Below are 21,924 nucleotides of genomic sequence, written 5' to 3' on the forward strand. Positions count from 1 at the left end.
ATAATGCCACTCTGTTGATTGAGCTTTGAGTTCTCCCCAAAATGGGAATTCCATCATCATTCTGTTTACTAACCCTCAATTTGTTCCAAACCTGAATGAGTTTCTTTCTGCTGTTGAACACAAAAGAAGATATTTTTAAGTTGATGGTGGCCATTTACTTTCAATTGTCTAGTTGCCAAAATTCTTTAAAATATCATCTTTTGTGTTCAACAGAAGAAAGAAACTCATACAGGTTTGGATCATATTAAGGGTGAGTAAACAGAATGATGACGGAATTTTCATTTTTGGATGAACTTTGGCTTTAACTTTAATCTAACCCAGAATCTTGCTTTTAAGTCTAACAAGTTATTTGTAGTCATTTTGTGACTGATATTGAAAAGATTTTCTGTACTTGAGAAAGTAAAATTGTTACCACTCTTGCAGTAATTTGCTCATTATTTTAATAAATATTTTTCTACAACAGCTTTGACTTTGTGTTTGTTTTTTTAAATGTTTTTTTTAAATTAAATTACATTTTTTAATGCATTAACACCAATATAATGGTAAATAATAGAGTACAGTTTACTGCTAAAATGATTCTTTTCAGCCTTTTAAATGTTAAACTATTACAGCATCTACTTGAATTTTGGGGGGATTTACAGGATTTAATTGGCAACTTTATCGCCAGGTAAATACTGTACTTTAGTGAAATTACAAAATATTGCTGTAAAAAAAAAATACAAGTTTAATTCAATGTTACTGTAAAAAAAACTACAAATTACTGTATTTCATATAACTGTAAAGTGCTTTACAGTATTATACTGTAATACATTTTACAGTAATTACCAATATTTTTACAAGACTTTATTGCCAACTTTTTTGCCAGTAAATTCCTGTAAATTCTACAGGCAATTTTTTACAGTGTGTATTGTAAATGTAAAGGACTGTAACACTTACCTGTATATTCTGGTGGAAGTCCTTTGACCCTGTTCCTCCCTTTAAATGGGACCCTGTACAAGTGCTTCATTGTGATGTTGTGCTTTACCAAGACACGTCTGATAGTGATGATGCCTACTGGATTGATGTAGATGATGCCTATCTGTAAGTATTTGTTGCTGTAGCTGGTGGAGACGGATTTCATTGTCTGCTCTGACTATTTTCACAATGGCAAGTTCCTGCTCTTCGGTTGCCGACCAACCCCAGAAGGTCTTCAACTCATTCTGTAGAAAAATGAAACAGCAAATTGTTATTGTTTTGGTTCTTTTTTTACAGTACTGTATACTGTACACAGTACTGTAATATCTCAATGGTGTTTTTCACAAAACTACCATTCTTGGTTAGAAAAGGAGCACTAGCCAACTTGCAATGCAGTTCATGTGATACGGTCATGTGATACGGTACTTTAGATTCAGTCTGGAGTAGAGAGTTGAAGATACACCTGTTCTCAAGTCATGATGGATGAGACTGTGAAGCGGCTCAGATGTGGGTGGACTCTCTGTCCAGGTCATGATTTATCACATGATCCACCAAAGTTTCCCTTATATCATCTGAAATATTGTTCCGTGCATAGCCTCTTCAACCACGTCCTTCTCCTCTCTCTCTTTGTCTTCCTCCAGCTCTTGCTCTCCTGCCTCCATGCTTGCTACGTTCTCAAAATGACTCAACTGAGGCCTATTTGTGTCTGATGATTGGTGTTCAGTTTTGTAGGTAAGTATTTTCAGGTGTGTTTTCAATCACACAATGTGTTTTGTATTTTGAATAGATGTGTTTTCCCAATGGTACCCATTAGAGTTCATTTATGAACGCAGTGTCTTATGTATGAAATAGTGTGAAGTGTGCAGGAGTAAGTGTGTTGCAGAATTGCAGAAGTGCAAAGCAGCGCTTTTGTTTAAAGTGTGATTACACTGTGTTTAAGGTATAGTAGCAAAAGCTTCCTGTTGTGTTACTTTGGTCTAAGCATAGTGTTCGAGCAATGGCCAAAATTGTAATACACATTTGTAAACTTGACAATCACAAATTTGAGGGTGTAAACGTACAGTTTACTTGATACAGAAAAGTGAAATGTCTCTGATGTAAAGTGTGTAGTGTAATGATACTGTATGTGTACAGTCAGGTGTGTAAAGCCCAGAAGATTCTCGAATGAGCTCCTAAGATCCTGAGATTCTCATGTGTGTGTCATCAGTTTTGCTTCTGAATGTTTACTGATGGATAAATGTGTGATATTTGAGTTTACATTTTGAAACTTCACTGTTATATTGTGTGTTTGTGGTGTTTTCTCAATGAAAAAATGCTTCAACCTTTGCAAAATGATGCTGTTCTTGTTCTTGTGTGGGGTTTGTACAAGTGGTGTATTGTTTTGAGAATGCGTTAATAATTGTCAGAAATTGATGAATTGTTTCATGAATTGTGTGTTAGCAATTGAGACAAACTGTAATGTCACATACAAAACAGAAAAATAATCTGTGTTGTATAATAAGTTTTATTTTCTCATTCAAATTTTGTGTAAATAAACATGATTCATTTCTTTTGATGTTGGGGTGAAAGTCAAATATTATTCCTGACTAACTTTTGAAACCAGTGTTTAATGTAGTGTGTTCCACACAGTTTTCCTTCATCTGCTTCTGACGGCATTCATGTAAAGTCATTTGTGTGGTGTTACAGTGATATCATACATGATAAAAGGAGATCATTTCTTATGGGAAAGTACAAACATTTCAGTATGTATCTAAACAAACAGTGTAAGTGAAACAAAGGTGTTGGTTGTTGCCTAGATGACACTGTGACAATCACAAATGAAACACTTTAAAACACAACAGCTCTTTTCTTGCTTCATGATCTCTTACGTAATGTTTAATACAAATGGTTTCATCAGATAGTCCCAAGTTCACTTCTAGTCTGTGTTTGGTTATCGCATAACTATTGATTTTATATTTAATTTATATCAATATTTGATTGTCTATTCATTGTATTAAAATTAAATGATAACCACTCAACAGTTATTGATTCTTTGCAGAAGTTTACCAGTAGTTAAGTTGTGTGTTTATGTTGTTGTTGCTGAAACTATAATTTAATGAATTAATTCAGTGTGTGATCTCTAAACTCATCTCTCTTGTTGTCATATCAACTTTTTTGAAGTTTAATAAAAAACTGTTTCAGCCTGAATGATATCACACACACGCACACACCGATCAAACACACACTCAAACGCAGACACACACACACACAAACACGTCAGCTGACTTCTGGGAAACTTTGTTTTCGTTGCTGTTTAAAGTCACTGTGGGTGTGGCTGTTGCTAAGAGAAGGCAGAAAACTCACCAGCCAATCAGAAAGAAATAGGAAGTGAAGATCTGTGTGTGTGTGTGTGTGTGTGTGGTAACAGCAGCTCTGGAAACTTCACATCACCTCATTCATTACCCATGACTGCCTGTACTGACAGTGTGTGTGTGTGTGTCATGATTGTGTGATGTTTATTATGGGTTAGTTAGTTACAGGTTAGCTGTGTGTTATTTTTGGGTGTTCCTGGAATCATTTGACTGTTGAAACTTGTTTAAATTCCGAACACACCTACACAACTGAACACTGAAGTTATGGCAGTGTGTCTCTATACAGAAATAATTCTCTCTGTACACTGTAGATCTCTTCTGATGAACTGGTTTGTTGAAGTGCACAAAAAAAATCTAAATTCTGTCATCATTTATTCACTCTCATGTGATTGTTAAGCAGTGAAACACAAAAGAAGATATTTTAAGAAATGTCTGGGTAGTTTTGTCTTCCTATAATGAAAGTCAATGTTCAGTGTTGTTAGATTATCAACATTCTTCTAAATATCTTCTTTTGCGTTCCGATAAAGAAAGATTACAGGTTCAAATAAAAGATTAAAGAATTCTCACTTTAAATTGATTGTTATGTGTTGCCTGTGGTTATTAATAGACAGTTGTATTTTATTTCAGAGGAGACAGTATTGTTGGCTCAGTGAAATGTAGGTTTGCTCAGGTGCAGCAGATCATCTGTGTATGATATAAACACATTTAACAAACACTTCTGCTGTTGGGTGGAGGGTAGAGTCGTGTCACTTCCTGTTTTCATTTTAGCTTCAAATTCTGAGAAAGTTCTGCAAAGACAGTTGTCAACATAAAAGACAAGAGCCAAAGATAAAGAGAGAGAGCTGACAGCATGAGAGGTGACAGTAAACACAAGTGTCTGTACTAAAACACACACAGACTAACAATCGCTGGACATTCGACTCAGAATATTGGTCACAGAGCGTCTAAAATGGTGAACTTTTAAAAGACTCTTCTTGTGTTCTTTATGAATTGACCAAAACTGTCAGTGTGTGTCACACAACATGAGCTTCTGCTCTACACCTTAGAGAATTTCTCAGAAATGTTTGTGGTGTGCTGTTGGTGTAAGAGGCGAGCTGAGCTGTTAAACACATGCTGAGAGAACAAACCGCAGCTGCAGATCTGTGCATCTGCATGAAAAGAACGTTTTCGCTTCTCTAAAGTTTGGAATCCTGACACTCATCTGAGCCATTCTGATGACTGACAGATACGGTTGAGATGTCTCCGTGGAGACGTGTAAGAGTCTTTATCTCCTGAGAAACATCCGAGAAGATAAGTTTAGATAAGTTGTTTGCAGTGTATGAGAAACATGCGAGATTGAAAGATTGAGAGCGTGTGTGTGTTTGTGTAATAAGGCCCGTGTGGTTGTGTGTGTCTACTTTCTGGTGGAAGTTTGAAGCATCAGCCAATGAACCAGATGACAAACCAAACAAACTCAAACAATTGAGATGTAAATGTCACACTTGTATGTGTGGTTTCTGTTGCACATCTAAACACAAACTGTAAAAACACATTTCTGAAGACACCATTACCTTCATCAGTTATTTTAGACAATCCCTACACTGATGTACGTTTAAAGTGAATATTTTCGGCATCTAGAAGTCAAACAACAGATGGCTCATCTTACCCCGCACTACTACACAAGGGCCACGATGAGCTTCTGAAATAACATTACCCATCATGCACTGCAGCCATTGGGCAGAGCTCAGACTCCAACCTCTCTGTAGGAAGTTCACTATAATCACAGACCTCTGCTGTGCACGTTCAATAAAACACAAACTTTGCGGAATTTGAATTTTATTACAAAAATACTCTCAAAATTATAATCTGAATTCCTTTGTGAAGAGCACAATCTGTTAGCCTGAAGAGCGGCGTCAGGTTCAGGCGGGGTGTTAAGCGCACGTCCGGCTCATCGTCTTCGAGTCCAGCGAGAACTCCGCAATTGCTTCCTCTACAACTCATGCCGCCCTGAGACCGTTCTAGAGACCGCTTGAAAATACAGAATCACCACATGAGCGCTTGGTTTAAGATCACCGAATGAGGAGCGCGAGACCTGCGCCGATACCCGCAACTCCGGCAAAAGCCATTAAAGCATTCCGAACGACCGACTCCATGTCCTCCACTCGGAAAAACTCCACAAACCCATGCTGTAGAGACAGAGAAACAAAGATTAGACATCATGACTTTATAAACCCTACGAAAATATACTGAGTACAGCATCAGGTTTACATGATGAACTCAACACTTCACGCGTGTGCGTGCTGAATTATGCAGGAGAGGAAACACAAGCTGTTCTCTGAAGTGTGTGTGTGCGAGACAGATTTTCCTTCCAGTCAAACAGACGTGACACACACTGAACTCAACTCACCCAGCCCTTGTTACGTTGGAGCCAGTCTTGCTGTTCTGAGATCAGAAAAGAAGAGATGTGTTCTGCCACTCTGTCGACACAATTCTCCTTCTGCAGCTCTTTGAGCTGGACGCACAACACGGCTCCGAACGCCACCAGACTCGTGATACGACCCCAGTTTGTGCTCCCGTCACTGAACATCTTCTGTGCGATGCTGCCGATGAAGTCCATGTCATCAGACTGAGAGTCCAGCTGTAACCGCTGCGCCATTCCTGAACACAACAGCACAAACATCACCATGATCACGGTCCTCACAGCCTGACATTCACACAGATTAGAGACACTGCTGACCTTCACCAAGAGAGTCAAACTATAATCAGTGAACATATTCACACACGACATAAACAACTTTTGTTCATCTATGAGCTGAAGACAGCTGTTATCTGTCTCATCAAAACAAGATGTTATCAAACACCACCTGAACATTTCTCAAAATATCTCCACTGAAGTAAGAATCACAGGTTAATAAATGAGCTACTTTGTCTTTTTCTGAACTGTCTCTTTAAGAGTCACCCATCTGTGACGTCAGTAAACGTGAATGTTATTACAGAAAACAGTGTCCCGTACATCTTCACTGCGGTTTAAATCAACATCACAACATCACAACATCACAACATCACAACATCACAACATCACAACATCTGTTTTCATTTGTGACCCACTCATAGGACTCTGTCTCTCTCGGGCACGCGCACGAGCTCGCGCTCTCTCTGTCTCTCTCTATCTCTCTCTATCTCTCTGTCTCTCTCTGTCTCTCTCTGTCTCTCTCTCTCGCTCTCTCTCTCTCGCTCTCTCGCTCTCTCTCTCTCTCGCTCTCTCTCTCTCTCGCTCTCTCTCTCGCTCGCTCTCTCTCTCTCGCTCTCTCGCTCGCTCTCTCTCGCTCTCTCGCTCGCTCTCTCTCTCTCTCTCTCTCTCTCTCTCTCTCGCTCGCTCTCTCTCTCTCTCTCTCGCTCGCTCTCTCTCTCTCTCTCTCTCGCTCGCTCTCTCTCTCTCTCTCTCTCGCTCGCTCTCTCTCTCTCTCGCTCTCTCTCTCTCTCGCTCTCGCTCTCTCTCTCTCTCGCTCTCGCTCTCGCTCTCTCGCTGGCAGCTGATAAGCGGAACTCGAGCTGTTCCGAGAACTGAAGTGACAAACTCTGCGGTTCAGCCCGAGAAATAGATCTGCCATCTGTTTATACAGATCAACACAAAAATATGTTTCGATTGACCATTTAATGAGATTAATTCGACATTTAAATACAGCAATTGTTGATTTTACGACGTTAAAGTATTCTCGTATATATAAATATAACACGAAATGTAAAAAATAAAAACAATGGCGCGTTACGTCAAAGTAAGCAGTCCAGCCGGTCGCGGGCGCTTTTGGAGCGCGCATATCTTTGTTGGTGGTAAATATCATGAACGCGCTTGTGCGCGTGTTTTACCTTTGTATGTGATCCGATGCTTCTCGAGAATGTCGTCCACGACGCGTTTGAGCGTGGGTAACGCGTGGTGAGTGTTCCGGCCCGGTGAGCACATTCCCGTATGTGTCCTGTAGAAATCCACGAGAAGCTGTCGAGTGTCCCGCTCGAACTCAGCAGAACCGAACTCCTGCGGGTCCGGAGTTGAGGGAAGAGAGGCGTCTGCCGTAGACACGAACCGTCTGTCCAGATGTAATCCCTTCAGACCGTTTGTTCCGGGCCTCCGCGGTTTGGTCACGTTTTCTATCTCTTCCGCGTACCCGTCCAGCTCGTCCTCGGTTTGGTTCTTGAGCTGCGTGTGCCTTAGTGGCGCCGTGTGCGCGCCCTGTGTGAGAAGACTCAGCGCGGCTGTTCGTCGTAATGTGACACTCAGACTCATGTTAACGCAAATAAAATGAGTTTAACAGGTTAAATAGGAATTAAAAAATGAAAATAAAGCGTCGAACGGGGTGTATTGGTTAAAATTTGGGCTCAAACGACAATTGTTACAGAGTCGGTAATGGTCGACACTCTTGTCTGGGAGTGAAGCGGAAGTAGCTCACAATGCTGACGTCTATATATACAGGATGACGCTGAACGTCGTGCGTCACGGATAAGTTTTTTTCTTCCGTTCTATATATAAATTTCCTTTCTAGAAATTCCTGGGTTTATTTCTAAGATGTGCCCTTTTTCTCTTTGAGAATAAATGAAAAGATTATGTAATGAAAGTCAAAATCAGGTCATGTTTATGAAAGAGCGGTCAGAAAGTCCAGAAAGAAAACGAGCTCCGCCTTCATACAAAATGGAAAAAATTATAATTCGTTGACTGCAGTTAAGATTATTATTAAAGTCCAGTTTTTTTCACACCAATCTAATCAAATACAGGGAGAAGACAATATTGTTTGTATGTGTATGAGAGAGAGAGAGAGAGAGAGAGAGAGAGAGAGAGTGGCCGACCGACATGTGATCCGCCAGTATGTAAAACATTTAACCTGATACTGTCTAACACACCTGTACTTCAACCCTCCACACACACACACACACACACACACACACACAAACAGAAAGAGCGCTCTGACTCACTGCCAATTCATTCTCGACCCTTCACCTGCTTTTTTTTTACATGAACAATGTGGGTCGGAATGAAGTTCAGGGTCAAACTGACATTCATTATGGAAATTTTGCTTTTGCATTTCATCAGCAGCGTGTTGTTCTCTTTCTCTGTGTCAGCTTCAACCATCTAAAAAATCTATTTCACTTTAAACTCTATGAAGTAACTTATTGAAACCAGCATCACATGATTGATTCCTGTCATTTTTCTCAAATCTGTCATCTCTCCTTCTGAATTCATTTATTCCTGTAGCTGTATAGATTGTTGCGTTAGCAGCACAAAGGTCATATATTGAATTTAAAATATACAGCTTGACTGCACTGTATGTCTCTTTAGATCAAAGTGCTAACTTTATCCCTATAATATTCAAATAATATCGACATGAGTTGGGTAGTTTGATCGCATTTATAAAATAGTTTGATAGCATTTATAAAATAGTTTGTTCGCATTTATAAAACAGTTTGATCGCATTTATAAAATAGTTTGATCGCATTTATAAAATAGTTTGTTCGCATTTATAAAACAGTTTGATCGCATTTATAAAATAGTTTGATCGCATTTATAAAATAGTTTGTTCGCATTTATAAAACAGTTTGATCGCATTTATAAAATAGTTTGTTCGCATTTATTAAACAGTTTGATCGCATTTAGTTTGATCGCATTTATAAAATAGTTTGATCGCATTTATAAAACAGTTTGATCGCATTTATAAAATAGTTTGATCGCATTTGTAAAATAGTTTGATCGCATTTATAAAATAGTTTGTTCGCAGTTATTAAACAGTTTGATCGCATTTAGTTTGATCGCATTTGTAAAATAGTTTGATCGCATTTATAAAATAGTTTGTTCGCAGTTATTAAACAGTTTGATCGCATTTAGTTTGATCGCATTTATAAAATAGTTTGATCGCATTTATAAAATAGTTTGATCGCATTTATAAAATAGTTTGATCGCATTTATAAAACAGTTTGATCGCATTTATAAAATAGTTTAATCGCATTTATAAAATAGTTTGATCGCATTTATAAAATAGTTTGTTCGCATTTATTAAACAGTTTGATCGCATTTAGTTTGATCGCATTTATAAAATAGTTTAATCGCATTTATAAAACAGTTTGATCGCATTTATTAAACAGTTTGATCGCATTTAGTTTGATCGAATTTGTAAAATTATTTGATCGCATTTATAAAATAGTTTGATCGCATTTATAAAATAGTTTGATCGCATTTATAAAACAGTTTGATCGCATTTATTAAACAGTTTGATCGCATTTAGTTTGATCGCATTTGTAAAATTATTTGATCGCATTTATAAAATAGTTTGATCGCATTTATAAAACAGTTTGATCGCATTTATTAAACAGTTTGATCGCATTTAGTTTGATCGTATTTGTAAAACAGTTATATCGCATTTGTAAAATAGTTATATCGCATTTGTAAAATAGTTATATCGCATTTGTAAAATAGTTATATCGCATTTATAAAATAGTTTGATCGCATTTATAAAACAGTTTGATCGCATTTATAAAATAGTTTAATCAGCTGTGACGTGTCAGAGGAGATCTGGTCCTCCCGTCTGAGTCTGGTTTCTCCCGCGGTTTCTCCATTTATTTATCAATTGGAGTTTGAGTTCCTCGCTACATGGGCCAATATTAGATATGATTTAGAATGATCTTGCTGGTTCTATAAACACTGTGCTGTGTTTTACATTTTTGTGTAAACTAAACTTGGCTGTGTACACTGTAGTAGTCTTTGTGAGACATTTTTTATTGCTCTTATGCTTTTTGTTGTCCTAATGTTTGACCTAATTGCTTCCATTGTTTACCCAACTTGTAAGTCGCTTTTGATAAAAGCGTCTGCTAAATGTAACTGTAACACAGATCAAAATACAGTTCTTCTTTCAGTTTAAGTATGTATTTATTCATTGTTTCATATGTGATGGTAACTCTGTGCTTATATTTATTAATTTAATGACGCATCCGTTATTTAATTTTATTAACTCCGATCACACTTGTTGTCTCATTGTAGTAATTTGGGACAGGAGCTGACGGTTTTTATTGTTCATGTATTCCGCATTATGCATGATACTCATGTGTGTAAACATGATTCTTAATATGGGTATATGTTGTTATTTAATATTTCTCTATAATACATAAGCTGTTTTGTTGAGCTTTACAGATTCCAAAGACAACTATACATCTACAACAAAACAATACCTTAAGAAAATCCATAGCATTAAAGAGCACGTTCCCCGCGATCCCATTTTTCAAGCTTTATAGTGTGTGATGTTGCTGTTAGAGCATAAATAACACCCGCAAAACGATAAAGCTCAAAGTTCAGTGCCAAGTGAGATATTGTCTTTAACAGAATTCACTTATCAAGGACTACAGAGAACGGCTGGATCGGACTACAGCCCTCTACTTCCCGGGTACATGATGTCACCCTTCCGAGTGCTTCAAATAACCTCCTCACACAGGAATACGCAAAAAAGGGGCGGGGCCTTCCTTAGAGAAGAGGAGTAGTGTTCGACTATCAGAGATCATAAACATTTGACTGAGCTGCGCGCTAAACTACTTTCACTTTCATCACAGTTCTACAGCTGTAATAAGAATTCAGCGACACACATTCTAAGAGAACTAACGCTCAAATATCAGCTTCATGACCTTTTACATCGGCTGTTCTGTGCAAAACACTGATATTGTGTGTTTGTGCGCTTACCTCTTAAACACTTTTATGAAACGACCTCTGAACTTAATTGCAAATGTCTCCTAGTCAATCTGATCGTTTTATTATCCAACTCGGGTCCAATATAAAACTAACGCGTCTGTTTTTGGTGTTAATTAATATAACCGGTCTGACGCCCTTCGGTCCGGTGTCATTTCCCACGCCATAGTAGGAAAATAAAGGGCGATATCTAACACAGTTTGACGTTAGTACATGCTCTAGCAGACCGTTACACTTCCATCGATCCGCAAGTTTTAACTGATGAAGTGAAGTTGACGCCATTGTTACTGTTTATTGCTAAAAGCCAAAGCTTATGAAAACACGTGCACTAGGAGGCTGGTATGATATGAGTGTGACATCTTCACACACACTCTAAGCGGGGAACCAATCACGACAGACCGGGTCAGCTTTACCAATCAGAGCGTTTTAGAAAGGAGTGAAGAAAATCCAGTCGAGGAGGCGCTCACGAGCAGACATCTGAGCGCTAAAAAGACAAATGTGACACTCTACGGACTCGTACACTTGGCGAGCACGCGCAAGTTAAGTCTACATGAAGTGCGTCATTTATGATAGGGCGACAGTCTGCGTCATTCTGCACTTTGAATTTCTACCGGAAGTGGTGGACCATGCGGGAATCTTTGGAATACTTTTATTTTTTTGGAATACTCTTTTCAGCAGACCACGACACACTAATTATATTTTCGAATACTATTTAGGACGGATAGTATGCGAATCGGGACGCAGCAAGTGTTTCAACAACTCAGCGCAATCTTTATATTACAGTAATTGCTGATACTTTTATCTCACTGCAGTTACATTATGTATTACAATAATAATATGAATGAATATAATATTTACAGTAGTTAAAAGTGCGGTAACAACATCGTGCAAATGAATGATGACGAAAAACACAAACAGTATTGAACACACGTCTAGTCAAGAACACGAATGTGACGTGTACTGATAAATGATTCCTCTGAATAAAGTCACTTTGGATAAAAATATCTGTCAAATACATACATGTGAGGATTACATGACATGTGTCAGTCAGTGATAAACCTGCTGGACAGACAATAATAATCACTGCTGTATGACGTGTGTGCATTCCACGTGTCACTCAACGTTATTAATGTCACTGGAAAGCAAAGGATGACATCTCTATTTAGTTAAAAGATAACAGGTGCTGTGCTTGATTCCCACACATAAACTGACTTTACTCTTAAAGTGTGCAGCGTGACATCAAACCATCACTGATGTCATCTACAGATCTGATTCACAACTCACACAGATGAACTCATATCACATTTATTTCAAATACTGCCGACAAGTCTTTAGGTTTGTATGTAACACAAACTCTCTGTACATGGAATTACACCAGGAGGTCCTGACAACTGATGAATGACATCACTGCTCTCCCATAATGCCCTGAAGTGATGTTGATGATGATGTAAGTGTGTGAAGATGATATCAGAATGTGTTCTAGAGCTAAAGATGAGAGAACACACAGGTGAACGGACGGTTCCGTATCCGGCATCCGACTCCCAACCCTAGCTTTTCATTTCACTCCGTTTGAAATATTTACATCATTCTGCAGTTAGAAATATTCAACACTTGCATGTTAACAACACATTCACCCTTTTTGCCTAGTTTCAAGACGATTAAGATAAGTTTAATATTCTTTTCAATATTCTTGACAATTCTTCTGTCTGCCCAAAAAATGCAGATGCATTGTTTAAACCGTAAAGAATTTATATTACCTGGTTGTGTTCATGTATCTCATATTGCTTCTAAATAAATATGTATTACAATCATTTCATAATCCTATGATAGGCTTTGATTTCTTTAGGCAGAATGTAACAACATATTTAATCGTTTAACTTCCTCGTGTCTTATTGACATTGACTGAAAACAAACAAACATAAAATCTACATAGAAGACAGAAATCCGTCAGTTTGTGCTCAGAGTTATAGAGTATAACACCTAGAGTCTGTGTGTGATCCATATGAGGTGTACTGCGTGAATCAGACTGAATCTGTGTGTCTGATGTAAAGGTGATGATCATATGATGAGGATCTTCTTGTTCTGCAGGAGAAACACACAGAGGCGTGAACCCAGAACAAACGCTGCAGGTGTGTGTTCACGTGTGTGTGTGTTTATCCGGCCAGTTTGCTGGTGAGTAATGTGGTCTTCCTCTGAGGCAGATCCTGAGGTGTGAGGATGTGATCTCCTGTCACCAGGTTCTTATCGGGTCCAGCTGTCACTAGATGTTTGCTCTTCATCTTGGCCTTTGCCATGTTATAATCGCCAGAGTCAAAGTACTTTTGCTGAAAGATAAAATTGAATGAGCTTCACATGAATATTGAGTCAATGTTTAGACTCTAAAGTCAAATGTTCTCTATTGTCTAGATGACACCTGGACACGCTCCCAACCAACTTCATAAGGTTCATCGCACAAGACCTGCCATTTCTTTGGTTTTTATAATAATAGAGTTCTCATGTGGCTGGAGACATATTGACTACAAGCTTTTAAAATCGTGAGACACAGAAATTCTGTCACATCACATGTGTCCAAACACCCCACTGCTTCTATAGTGTAAAGTGTGTGACTTACTCCTTTCTGTAGTTTTTTCATAAGAAAGTCTGAGCCGCCGGACTTGTGGCTCAAATTTGGATATTTTGCCTTCAGTTTTGCCTCTTCATCCAATACTGGATTACAACAATCCTCCTGCATACACACGATTCAATAAGATTTCACATTGCCAAATACACAGAAACATTCAATATAAACATTTTGATCAAAAACACAAGTTAAAAGAAAAGAGGAAATATATGAGGTTTATAAGTGTCAATACACATCAATGTAAACAGAAAAATGCAAGGCAGTGATCTTTAGTCTCAGACAGGATCTTGTCGTCTAGTGTAAGTTTGTGTGTGTTTGTGTAGGGGTTTGTTTGTTTCCCATGTTGAGCTTCTGTAATGTTGGTTGTTGTTTTGTCGTGGCAGGAATTCTGTTTTGTCCTTTGTTCAATCTGGTTAAAGTCTTAGTGGAAGTTTGTAAACTAGGGAAAACAAGTTTCTCTAATGTTTGTGTACTTTGGGCTTGATGTTAAAAAGTGAAGCTCTGTGTCCATTTGATTTTGTGCGCAGCGTGGACACAGTGTGTCATATGTGGGTGTCCATGTGTGTCTGTCCGTCTCTCTGTACATGGTCAAGACGTTTTTTGATTTATGGTCTGTTACCGTTCTCAGGTATTCTGTTAGTTTGTATTCTCTGTTTAATGACAGATAGAGACTAACACTAACACACACAGTGATCAGTTTACAATACAACAGCAGAAACATGAAAGAGAGGATAACAACATGACAACAACACTAGCGCATGTGCATCTGTGTGACGCAGTCACTGGCGCACCAATCACAGCGAAGAGATTCTGATAGCGGGCGGGACTACACCGAAGTCACGATTTTATCCTGTGGCTGTGATTCCCAAAAGCAGCACATATCCGTCATTAATAAATGAATGAACCCTTCACGCGCACATGTGTGTATGTGTTTTGTATCACACATGTCGTGTGTTTTTTTATTGATGAAAGTAATCGTACCTGGTTCTCCTCAGACGACAGCGTCGTGTTCGTGTCCTGGTTCATGATCCCGCAGCACAAACACTCAAAATAAAACCCTTCACTCGACCTGAAGCAAGAAATGCGGCTTTCATGCAGCAGTCGCGATTTTTGTTATCCTGCTCAATCTTGCTCACACTGAAATGGCGAATGACATGTCTGTCGTCATCCGAGTGGGCGTATTCTCACGCAATAACGGACAGCAGAAGGGACCAATAAGAGCGCGACTCCATTCTGAGGCAAACGAAGCTCTGAAACATGACCGAGATAAGTGTGCTTCAGCCCCATAAATGTGTCCCATAATTTCACTCTTAAAGATATTATATTTTACTAAAAATGCCCCGAAACGCGCTCTCTTGAAAATGTTGTTAATTGTTTTTATTGTGTACGCAAAATTCTTTATTCATAAACAAAAATGGCTGAATCTCCTTTCAATTTTCATTGCCGAAGTTAACTCAGTTGTTTAATCTCTGAACCTTTTTGATTTATTTACAGATATAACTTTAATTAATTTTGTGATATTGTTCATCTTTTTTATTATTATTATTATTTTTGTTGTTGATTTATCTGACATTTTTTTTATTTTATGTACGTAAACCTCGATTAATATATGCATTTCTGTTAAGAATATAATTATTTACAATTTGTAAAGTTAAGAAGATGTTTTCCCTGATCGTATTCGGTATGTATGTAAATATGAAAGTTCTGCATTATAATAATGTATAAGAAAAAAAGAAACGTGTGCTTGAAATATTTTTTTATTGTAAATGTGTGTTTGTATTGTAGTGTTGTGTTTTTTAAAGCAACTAAACAGGCATAAGAGATCAATGTCATAGATTTCATTTTTGATTTCACAAATCGATCGTGTGTCAAAGAAAAGTCAGATATCAAGAACGCTCCCTAGCGGTCACTGGTGATTACTGCGTTCCATCTTTATTTGTTTACATATTTGTTTGATGTAAATATCGTATTTAAATGAAAAAATTCGGGGAAAATACTAAGCAATTTGTTTCGCTTTAGAATCTGTGCATGAGGGTTTTAACCTTCAATGCAGCAGCACCTCAGATCACTTCAAATCTGAGTTTAGTACAAGAGGAACAAGCACAAAAATCAGACAAACACAAATCTGCAATTAAACATGTTTGTTATTACATAAACTGTAGCTCAGTAAACGCCAAGGTCATAGGTTTGATCCCAGGGATTGCACATAATGGGACACAAATGTATAGTATACTGCAATATAAGTCGCTTTGGATAAGAGCGTCCGCCAAATGCGTAAATGTAAAAACAAGGTTGACATTTTACATAATTGACTACGGAATTCTATATTAATTAAAAACACTCAGACACACAAATTCTTCAGACTCCGTAAAAGACACACAAAGGTCAAAAGGTTATCGCTTAAACAATTCTTATAGTTTTAGGCATCCGGAGCCTGGACGTGAATCCTGGATCCGGGTTACGCATGTAATGACGTCACACTTCGCGTTACCTGTGCGAATTCTTATTGGACCAGAGGTTTAGAAACACCAGACGCGTATTCCGATTGGCTGCTATGTTTGAGAGGCGTGTCCTCAGGTGAGAAGGTGTACGCACGGGGAAGTAAACGCAAGAATCTCAATCTGCGCTACTTGAGAGTGTGGCGGTGATAAACAGCTCGTGTGGTAAGTTTTAAATCATCTTTTAACATGTTCCTGTATGACATCGTGAAACATACACATGTTTTCATGAATAAATTCCAACGGGCCAATCAAAAGTGAATATTAAACTTCTGTGTGCTGAAGTCTGTCACAAGAAACGCTGAATGTTTATTGATCATTTCATTTTTAAAGTGACAGTAAAGTAATAACTCACGAGTGAATTCTCATGTGTGTGTGTCATGTAAGACGAGAGCGTGTGCAGGAGATCGGTGTGAGAGTCTGATGTGTGTTGTTGATCAGTTTGTATAGTTGTGATGTTTGTGAATGTCAACTGAGGTTCTGTTTGCAGGACGGTATGACCACACTGACGAAGCGGAACCGGCGCGTGGAGGCTCCAGCGGAGCAGAATGAGGGCAGAAGAGATCCTGATGATGATGATGATGAGGAGGAGGAGGACACAGACTCTAAATCACTGAGACTCACACTGATGGAAGAAGTCCTGCTGCTGGGAATCAAAGATAAAGAGGTTTCACCTGATTTCATTTAAACCTCACCTCTTCTTTACAATATAATGAAGACATCTTTTGTCCTCATGCGGGTTGTCACGCAGACAGGCGCACGCGCGCACGCACACCCACACACACACACACAGGTCTGGTAAGACTGGTCAGGAGCCGGTGAAGTGTTGTGTAGATGTTAAGCTGCTGTTGTTATAGAAAAATCTTGTTAAACCAGTTAAACATGTGAGATGAATGTCAGTGTGAGCGAGTGAGTGAGGGCGAGCTGCTCTGTTCAACACAAACGCTCACTATACAGCAGACTGAGAACTTCATAGTGAAACACACTGTGAACTGAAGTCTGTGAGGGGGTTTGATGGTTATCTTGATGATCATGACTGAGATGGAATATCAACGTGTGAACTAAGCAGGTGTGTCCAGTGTCCACACACAGTTATACGTCACATATTCTTGTGTAGAATCACAATGTAAACTTCCTTGTTACCTGGTGACTATAAAGCGTCCTTTGAACTTTTATTACAGCCGTCTCTGGGTGTCAGCAGTCTGTGTACACATGTTTGAGGTTAAGTTTTTCTCTATCATCCTTTCAGAGAACTTCATTCCCAGAATGTTCCCAGTGTGTGTGTGTCTGATGTATGCGTGCGTGGCTGTGTGAGGGAGGGACAGATCATGTACAGATTCTCTGTCTGACGTGTCAAAGCTTCTTCATAGTTCATGTGATAATTGACCAAACATCATGGAATAAAGAAGGAATAATCTGTCACATGTTTTTATAAACCCACATGACCGTTTTCCATATGTGGATCCAGAGAAGAGAATCTTTGAAGCCTTTCTTTATAAATGTTAATAAATGTGAACGACACAACAGCGTGAGAAAACGATGACTGACAACATTTGTGGTTATGTAATTTCTTGAACATAATGGATCTTGTTGGTATCGTCACGTGGACCTTTAACAAGTCAAGGTGTTTTCTTCACTATATGAACTATGTAACATGTCGTGATTCCCATCAGCACAACAAAGTGCCGTCTGAAGTTAAATGTGCATGTGTAAAGTGTTGTGTCGTATGTGAACTGTAGGGCTACACATCATTCTGGAATGACAGCATCTCATCGGGACTGCGGAGTTGTATGATGGTGGAGCTGACGCTGCGTGGACGCATTCATCTGGAACCTCAGAGCACACGCAGGAGGAAGCTGCTGGACCGCAGGGTAATGCACGCACGCACACACTCACACACACACACACACGCACACACTCAGTTTGGCTGTACACAGTATTATTGGGATTACAGGACAGCAGGTGTGTTGTGGATGGAGTGACTCTTCATTGCATCATGACAGAACATCTTTAGAGACATCAGGACGAGCTGGTTCATTTAGTTAGTGTTTGAACTGCTGGAGTCTTTGACCTCATTTAAATTCTGCATGAGCTGCAGTCCTGCACATCAGTGTGTCTGTGTGTTCTTCAGAAGCCTGACGTGTTGATATCATGTTAACATGCAGTTGTTAGAATGATCCTGGTACTTTGGTGCTCTGGATGGTTGTAAGATGCTCTCTGTGATGATCTACATATACATTCTGTGTGATCATACTGATCATTTACATCAACAAAACTGACTCCTGTTTTTTTATTTCAACTTATTCAGAGTAAAATAACTCAGTGTTGTGTTCTAAAGTATGATTGGTTATCTACAGTATTATTGGTTAAAAGTTTGTAAATGATAAAAAACAACAACAGTGAAAGCTATTAAAGGGCCATTCTGTGCATTAAAATGGTTTTGTATGGTGAAAGACTCTTTTTAAGATTTATTTTACATTTCAATGGGAATAGAATGTATTAATATTTTTCTGAATGAAATGTTTCTCTTCTCCACCCTCCGCTGCTGGTCCTCTTGGCCACGCCCCCTGCTGCTGGTCTTCTTGGCCACACCCCTCCACTGCAGGTCCTGGTGAAGTCATCTGCACCCACCGGTGATGTTCTGCTGGATGAAGCTCTTAAAATCATGAAAGAAACAGAGCCGGCAGAGAATGTCGCCAACTGGATTGAACTTCTCACAGGTTCCACAAACACGATGTTTGATACGAAACACTTCACTCACGTAGAAAACACAAATATTAAAAACACAACACCGTTCTTCACGGTTGTTTTCATGCTGTAGTATTTGGACAGGAGTCCTGCTGTAGTATTTGATTTGGGAGTTCGTGGTTCAGTACAGTTGTTCAGAAGCTGTTACTGAAGCAGAGCTATCAAACTGTAATCAAAAAGAAAGTCTTACAAGCCACCTGACCTTCATTTACATCCCTTTGATAATGTTTATTTGCTGTGTGTCAGGTGAGACGTGGAACCCGCTGAAGATGCACTTTCAGATCCGTAACGTTCGTGAGCGTCTGGCTAAGAATCTGGTGGAGAAAGGCGTTCTGAGGACAGAGAAGCAGAACTTTCTGTTGTTTGATATGACCACGCATCCTGTAACCGACGGCAACGAGAAGACACGTCTGGTGGAGCGGCTGCAGGAGAGTCTTCTGGAGCGCTGGACCAACGATTCTCGTCGGATGAATCACAGAATGCTGGCGCTCATCGTTCTGGCTCACATGGCAGACGTGCTGGACAACGCTCTGTTGGCTCTTCCAGACGAGCGCTACGACAGCGCCTTCTCTCGTTCCAGGAGTCTGCTGGACGCCGATCCTGACACGGAGAGCGCTAAGGTCACGACCATGGCGGAGGAGATGATCTGGGCCGTGCTGGCATCTTTCAATAAATCCTGAGAGACCCTCGACCCTGCAGCAGAGACTGGATCACGTGACCTCACCGAGTCATGTGTTTGAAGATTCACAATCACCACCTGCAACTTCAATCAGTTATACACACTCTCTTCCCTCATCCTGACGTCATCTGATCGGCTTTTAAATGCCTGAAGAAGGGCTGTGGTTAAAGGAGTGGTTCACTTCAAAATGAGTCATTTTTATTCCTACTATGGAAAGTCAATTTGGGCCAAAGTGAACTTTTCCTTCAACATAAACTCAAGGGCCTGGTTTCACAGCCTATGTCTTTGTCTAATTAAAATATTGATGTCTCTTTTATAAAAATGCCTTAAAAGAATCCATTACTGCTGTGCAGACAAAACAATGTCACTGATATACATTACAAGGCAAGTTATATTCAGTTAAGTCAGTTACATTTTTTTCTAACCCTAAATCAGCATGAAATTAAAAATGTCAAGTCAAATTTATTTGCACAGTGTTGCAGTATTCAAAATAAATTATTTTTCCGTGCTCATCATTATTTAAAAAAATTAACTCCTCCCCCTTCAAATGACCTCAGTTAGGAGGGCGGAGCTGCAATGACTGACAGATTCCAGACTGGATTACAAATCTGAATCATCTATTAGCATCACCCAACTTTCAATGATCCGATCAGTACTTGATGAACAAACTCAAGTCCCGACCTACATTTTTTTCCTCATTTCAGAAGTCGTTTCAGTCGAACGTATGTCAAGAAACAGAAGAAACAATATTCCCTACTGCTGTTTTATGCCTGCTTTAAGCCTTGTCTGTCAAAGCGGGCAGAGATGTTTTCATTCTTGATAACGGCAGTTGCTAACAAGATGTGAGAAAGAACAATAGAATAAAGTTCATAAGAGTTGTTGGTGATGATGACGTTGAGAGACTGCTGTACAGTTCACGTCTAGACCAGGTTAGCCATTTTATTTCTGCTGATTGTATTTAAGCTTGGACTTTCAGAAACGTTGTTCATTTGTGAAGATAGTCGTGACAGAATGGAAGTGATCACAGTCACTGATCCTTGATCACAGAGATTTGATTTTAGCAAAAATCCAGTTTTCAGCAGACCGATAGTTGAAGGGGAGGAGTTAACGGATGCTCCGCCCAAGCTGTCTTAACCTCATCTAAAAATGAATATTCTCTAGAGGGCACACAAACTTAAAATCGAGAATGACCCACGCTGATAAATTATAAACGCTTCATTATTTCATGAAACAATAGGGGGTTTAATTTTTATTTCACAGGGACTTTAAGAATCTGTTTGACAGAGAATAATCTCTCTAATATTTTATTGTCTATGTGGACAGCTCACAAAGGATTGCAACAGAGGGTTAAAAAAAATCATCATTTAAATAACGTCAATGATTATCAGAGACACTAGATTTAAGTTGATCAAATGTTCTGTGTGTATTTCAAATGAACTCTGCTGTTATATGACGTTAGTTCTGCTGTAGTTTTTGTCTTGATGTGAGTGATAGAAGCGTCACAGGTTATTCAGAAATGACTTCTGCAGCTGTCAAACGTGTTTCAGATGCTCAGATGAATGGAAATGGGTGCAGTTTTAACAGAAGTGCAGGACACGTTTGCTTTGTGTCTCCAGAGACTTGAATGAAGGTGGAGATGAAGTAAAAACATCTCTTTATTTACACACATGATTGTTTCGGTCAATTAAAGGTTCCACCTGATGTCTCATGTTGTGTTCATGTTGAACTTTAAAGCACTTTTCACAAATACAAAAGTATACGCTCTGTATTAGTTACAACCCAGGATCCACTGGCCTGACCGCTGGGTTGAGAATGAAAGTATGGCGGCTCGTTTGAACACATTGTCGGGTCAAAACATTTTCCCGGGTGAATTTAACCCAACAGCTGAGTTTGTCTCTTTTTGACGCAACACAGGAATGAAAATCAGTTTTTTAACTGTTGCCCTATGACAGCCTGCAGACAGGGATTTTTTAATCAGTGTGTGTGTGTGTGTGTGTGCGTGCGCATGTGTGTGTGTGTGGTCAAAGTTCAGTCTCAACACAATGAGGAAACAGAAGTGAAATGAAGAAATCAGCAACACATGATGATGAGACACATGTGTGTATATGAACCCAGAACATGATGTTAAGGATTTACTCTTGGTGTCATCACAGATCTTAATGATTTACAGATGAATTATTTCTTTCTTGTAATCATTTTGTGGTTGCTGCTGCTAAAAGAACAGCTCAAAATCAGCTTGTTTGCTGGTCTCTGTTGGTTTAATCTGGTCTCTTTAAAACCAGTGTTCAGACTCACTGGTGGATTCAGAGTATAGTGTTTGTTCAATCGTCCTTCAATCCTACAAAGATTGTCGTCTCCCCAAAACCGTGTCCTTTTAT

At 39.1% G+C, this 21,924-nt stretch overlaps 3 protein-coding genes across 3 annotated transcripts; 1 reads left to right on the top strand and 2 right to left on the bottom strand.

Annotated features, from left to right (window-relative positions):
* Positions 1-5,103: 5,103 nt before the first annotated feature.
* On the bottom strand, positions 5,104-7,724 carry mcl1a (MCL1 apoptosis regulator, BCL2 family member a). The gene is made up of 3 exons (XM_056742027.1): positions 7,152-7,724; positions 5,692-5,942; positions 5,104-5,470 (listed from the first exon to the last, which is right to left on the bottom strand). Exons 1-3 carry the CDS (start codon positions 7,564-7,566, stop codon positions 5,354-5,356), a joined length of 783 nt encoding a protein of 260 aa, XP_056598005.1. The 5' UTR covers positions 7,567-7,724; the 3' UTR covers positions 5,104-5,353.
* Positions 7,725-12,290: 4,566 nt separating this feature from the next.
* Positions 12,291-14,787, bottom strand: ensaa (endosulfine alpha a). Its single transcript, XM_056741395.1, has 3 exons — positions 14,603-14,787; positions 13,613-13,726; positions 12,291-13,325 (listed from the first exon to the last, which is right to left on the bottom strand). Exons 1-3 carry the CDS (start codon positions 14,645-14,647, stop codon positions 13,155-13,157), a joined length of 330 nt encoding a protein of 109 aa, XP_056597373.1. The 5' UTR covers positions 14,648-14,787; the 3' UTR covers positions 12,291-13,154.
* Positions 14,788-16,169: 1,382 nt separating this feature from the next.
* On the top strand, positions 16,170-20,059 carry golph3l (golgi phosphoprotein 3-like). Its single transcript, XM_056742138.1, has 5 exons — positions 16,170-16,284; positions 16,610-16,786; positions 17,859-17,990; positions 18,725-18,839; positions 19,114-20,059. Exons 2-5 carry the CDS (start codon positions 16,616-16,618, stop codon positions 19,545-19,547), a joined length of 852 nt encoding a protein of 283 aa, XP_056598116.1. The 5' UTR covers positions 16,170-16,284; positions 16,610-16,615; the 3' UTR covers positions 19,548-20,059.
* Positions 20,060-21,924: the final 1,865 nt, after the last annotated feature.

Source organism: Triplophysa dalaica, chromosome 25 (genome assembly GCF_015846415.1).
Source record: "Triplophysa dalaica isolate WHDGS20190420 chromosome 25, ASM1584641v1, whole genome shotgun sequence".
In the NCBI taxonomy this organism is placed as follows: Eukaryota; Metazoa; Chordata; class Actinopteri; order Cypriniformes; family Nemacheilidae; genus Triplophysa; species Triplophysa dalaica.

What these genes read in the sequence shown, in the direction of transcription:
- mcl1a (XM_056742027.1), bottom strand. Translation starts at nt 7,566, where the DNA reads ATGAGTCTGAGTGTCACATTACGACGAACAGCCGCGCTGAGTCTTCTC. An exon ending in GCATCGGATCACATACAAAG is followed by an intron (nt 5,943 to 7,151) that starts GTAAAACACGCG and finishes TGTTGTGTTCAG; the next exon opens with GAATGGCGCAGCGGTTACAG. An exon ending in TCCAACGTAACAAGGGCTGG is followed by an intron (nt 5,471 to 5,691) that starts GTGAGTTGAGTT and finishes CTGTCTCTACAG; the next exon opens with CATGGGTTTGTGGAGTTTTT.
- golph3l (XM_056742138.1), top strand. Translation starts at nt 16,616, where the DNA reads ATGACCACACTGACGAAGCGGAACCGGCGCGTGGAGGCTCCAGCGGAG. An exon ending in TGGGAATCAAAGATAAAGAG is followed by an intron (nt 16,787 to 17,858) that starts GTTTCACCTGAT and finishes TGTGAACTGTAG; the next exon opens with GGCTACACATCATTCTGGAA. An exon ending in GGAAGCTGCTGGACCGCAGG is followed by an intron (nt 17,991 to 18,724) that starts GTAATGCACGCA and finishes CCTCCACTGCAG; the next exon opens with GTCCTGGTGAAGTCATCTGC.
- ensaa (XM_056741395.1), bottom strand. Translation starts at nt 14,647, where the DNA reads ATGAACCAGGACACGAACACGACGCTGTCGTCTGAGGAGAACCAG. An exon ending in TGTCGTCTGAGGAGAACCAG is followed by an intron (nt 13,727 to 14,602) that starts GTACGATTACTT and finishes GTGTGTATGCAG; the next exon opens with GAGGATTGTTGTAATCCAGT. An exon ending in TGAAAAAACTACAGAAAGGA is followed by an intron (nt 13,326 to 13,612) that starts GTAAGTCACACA and finishes TTTATCTTTCAG; the next exon opens with CAAAAGTACTTTGACTCTGG.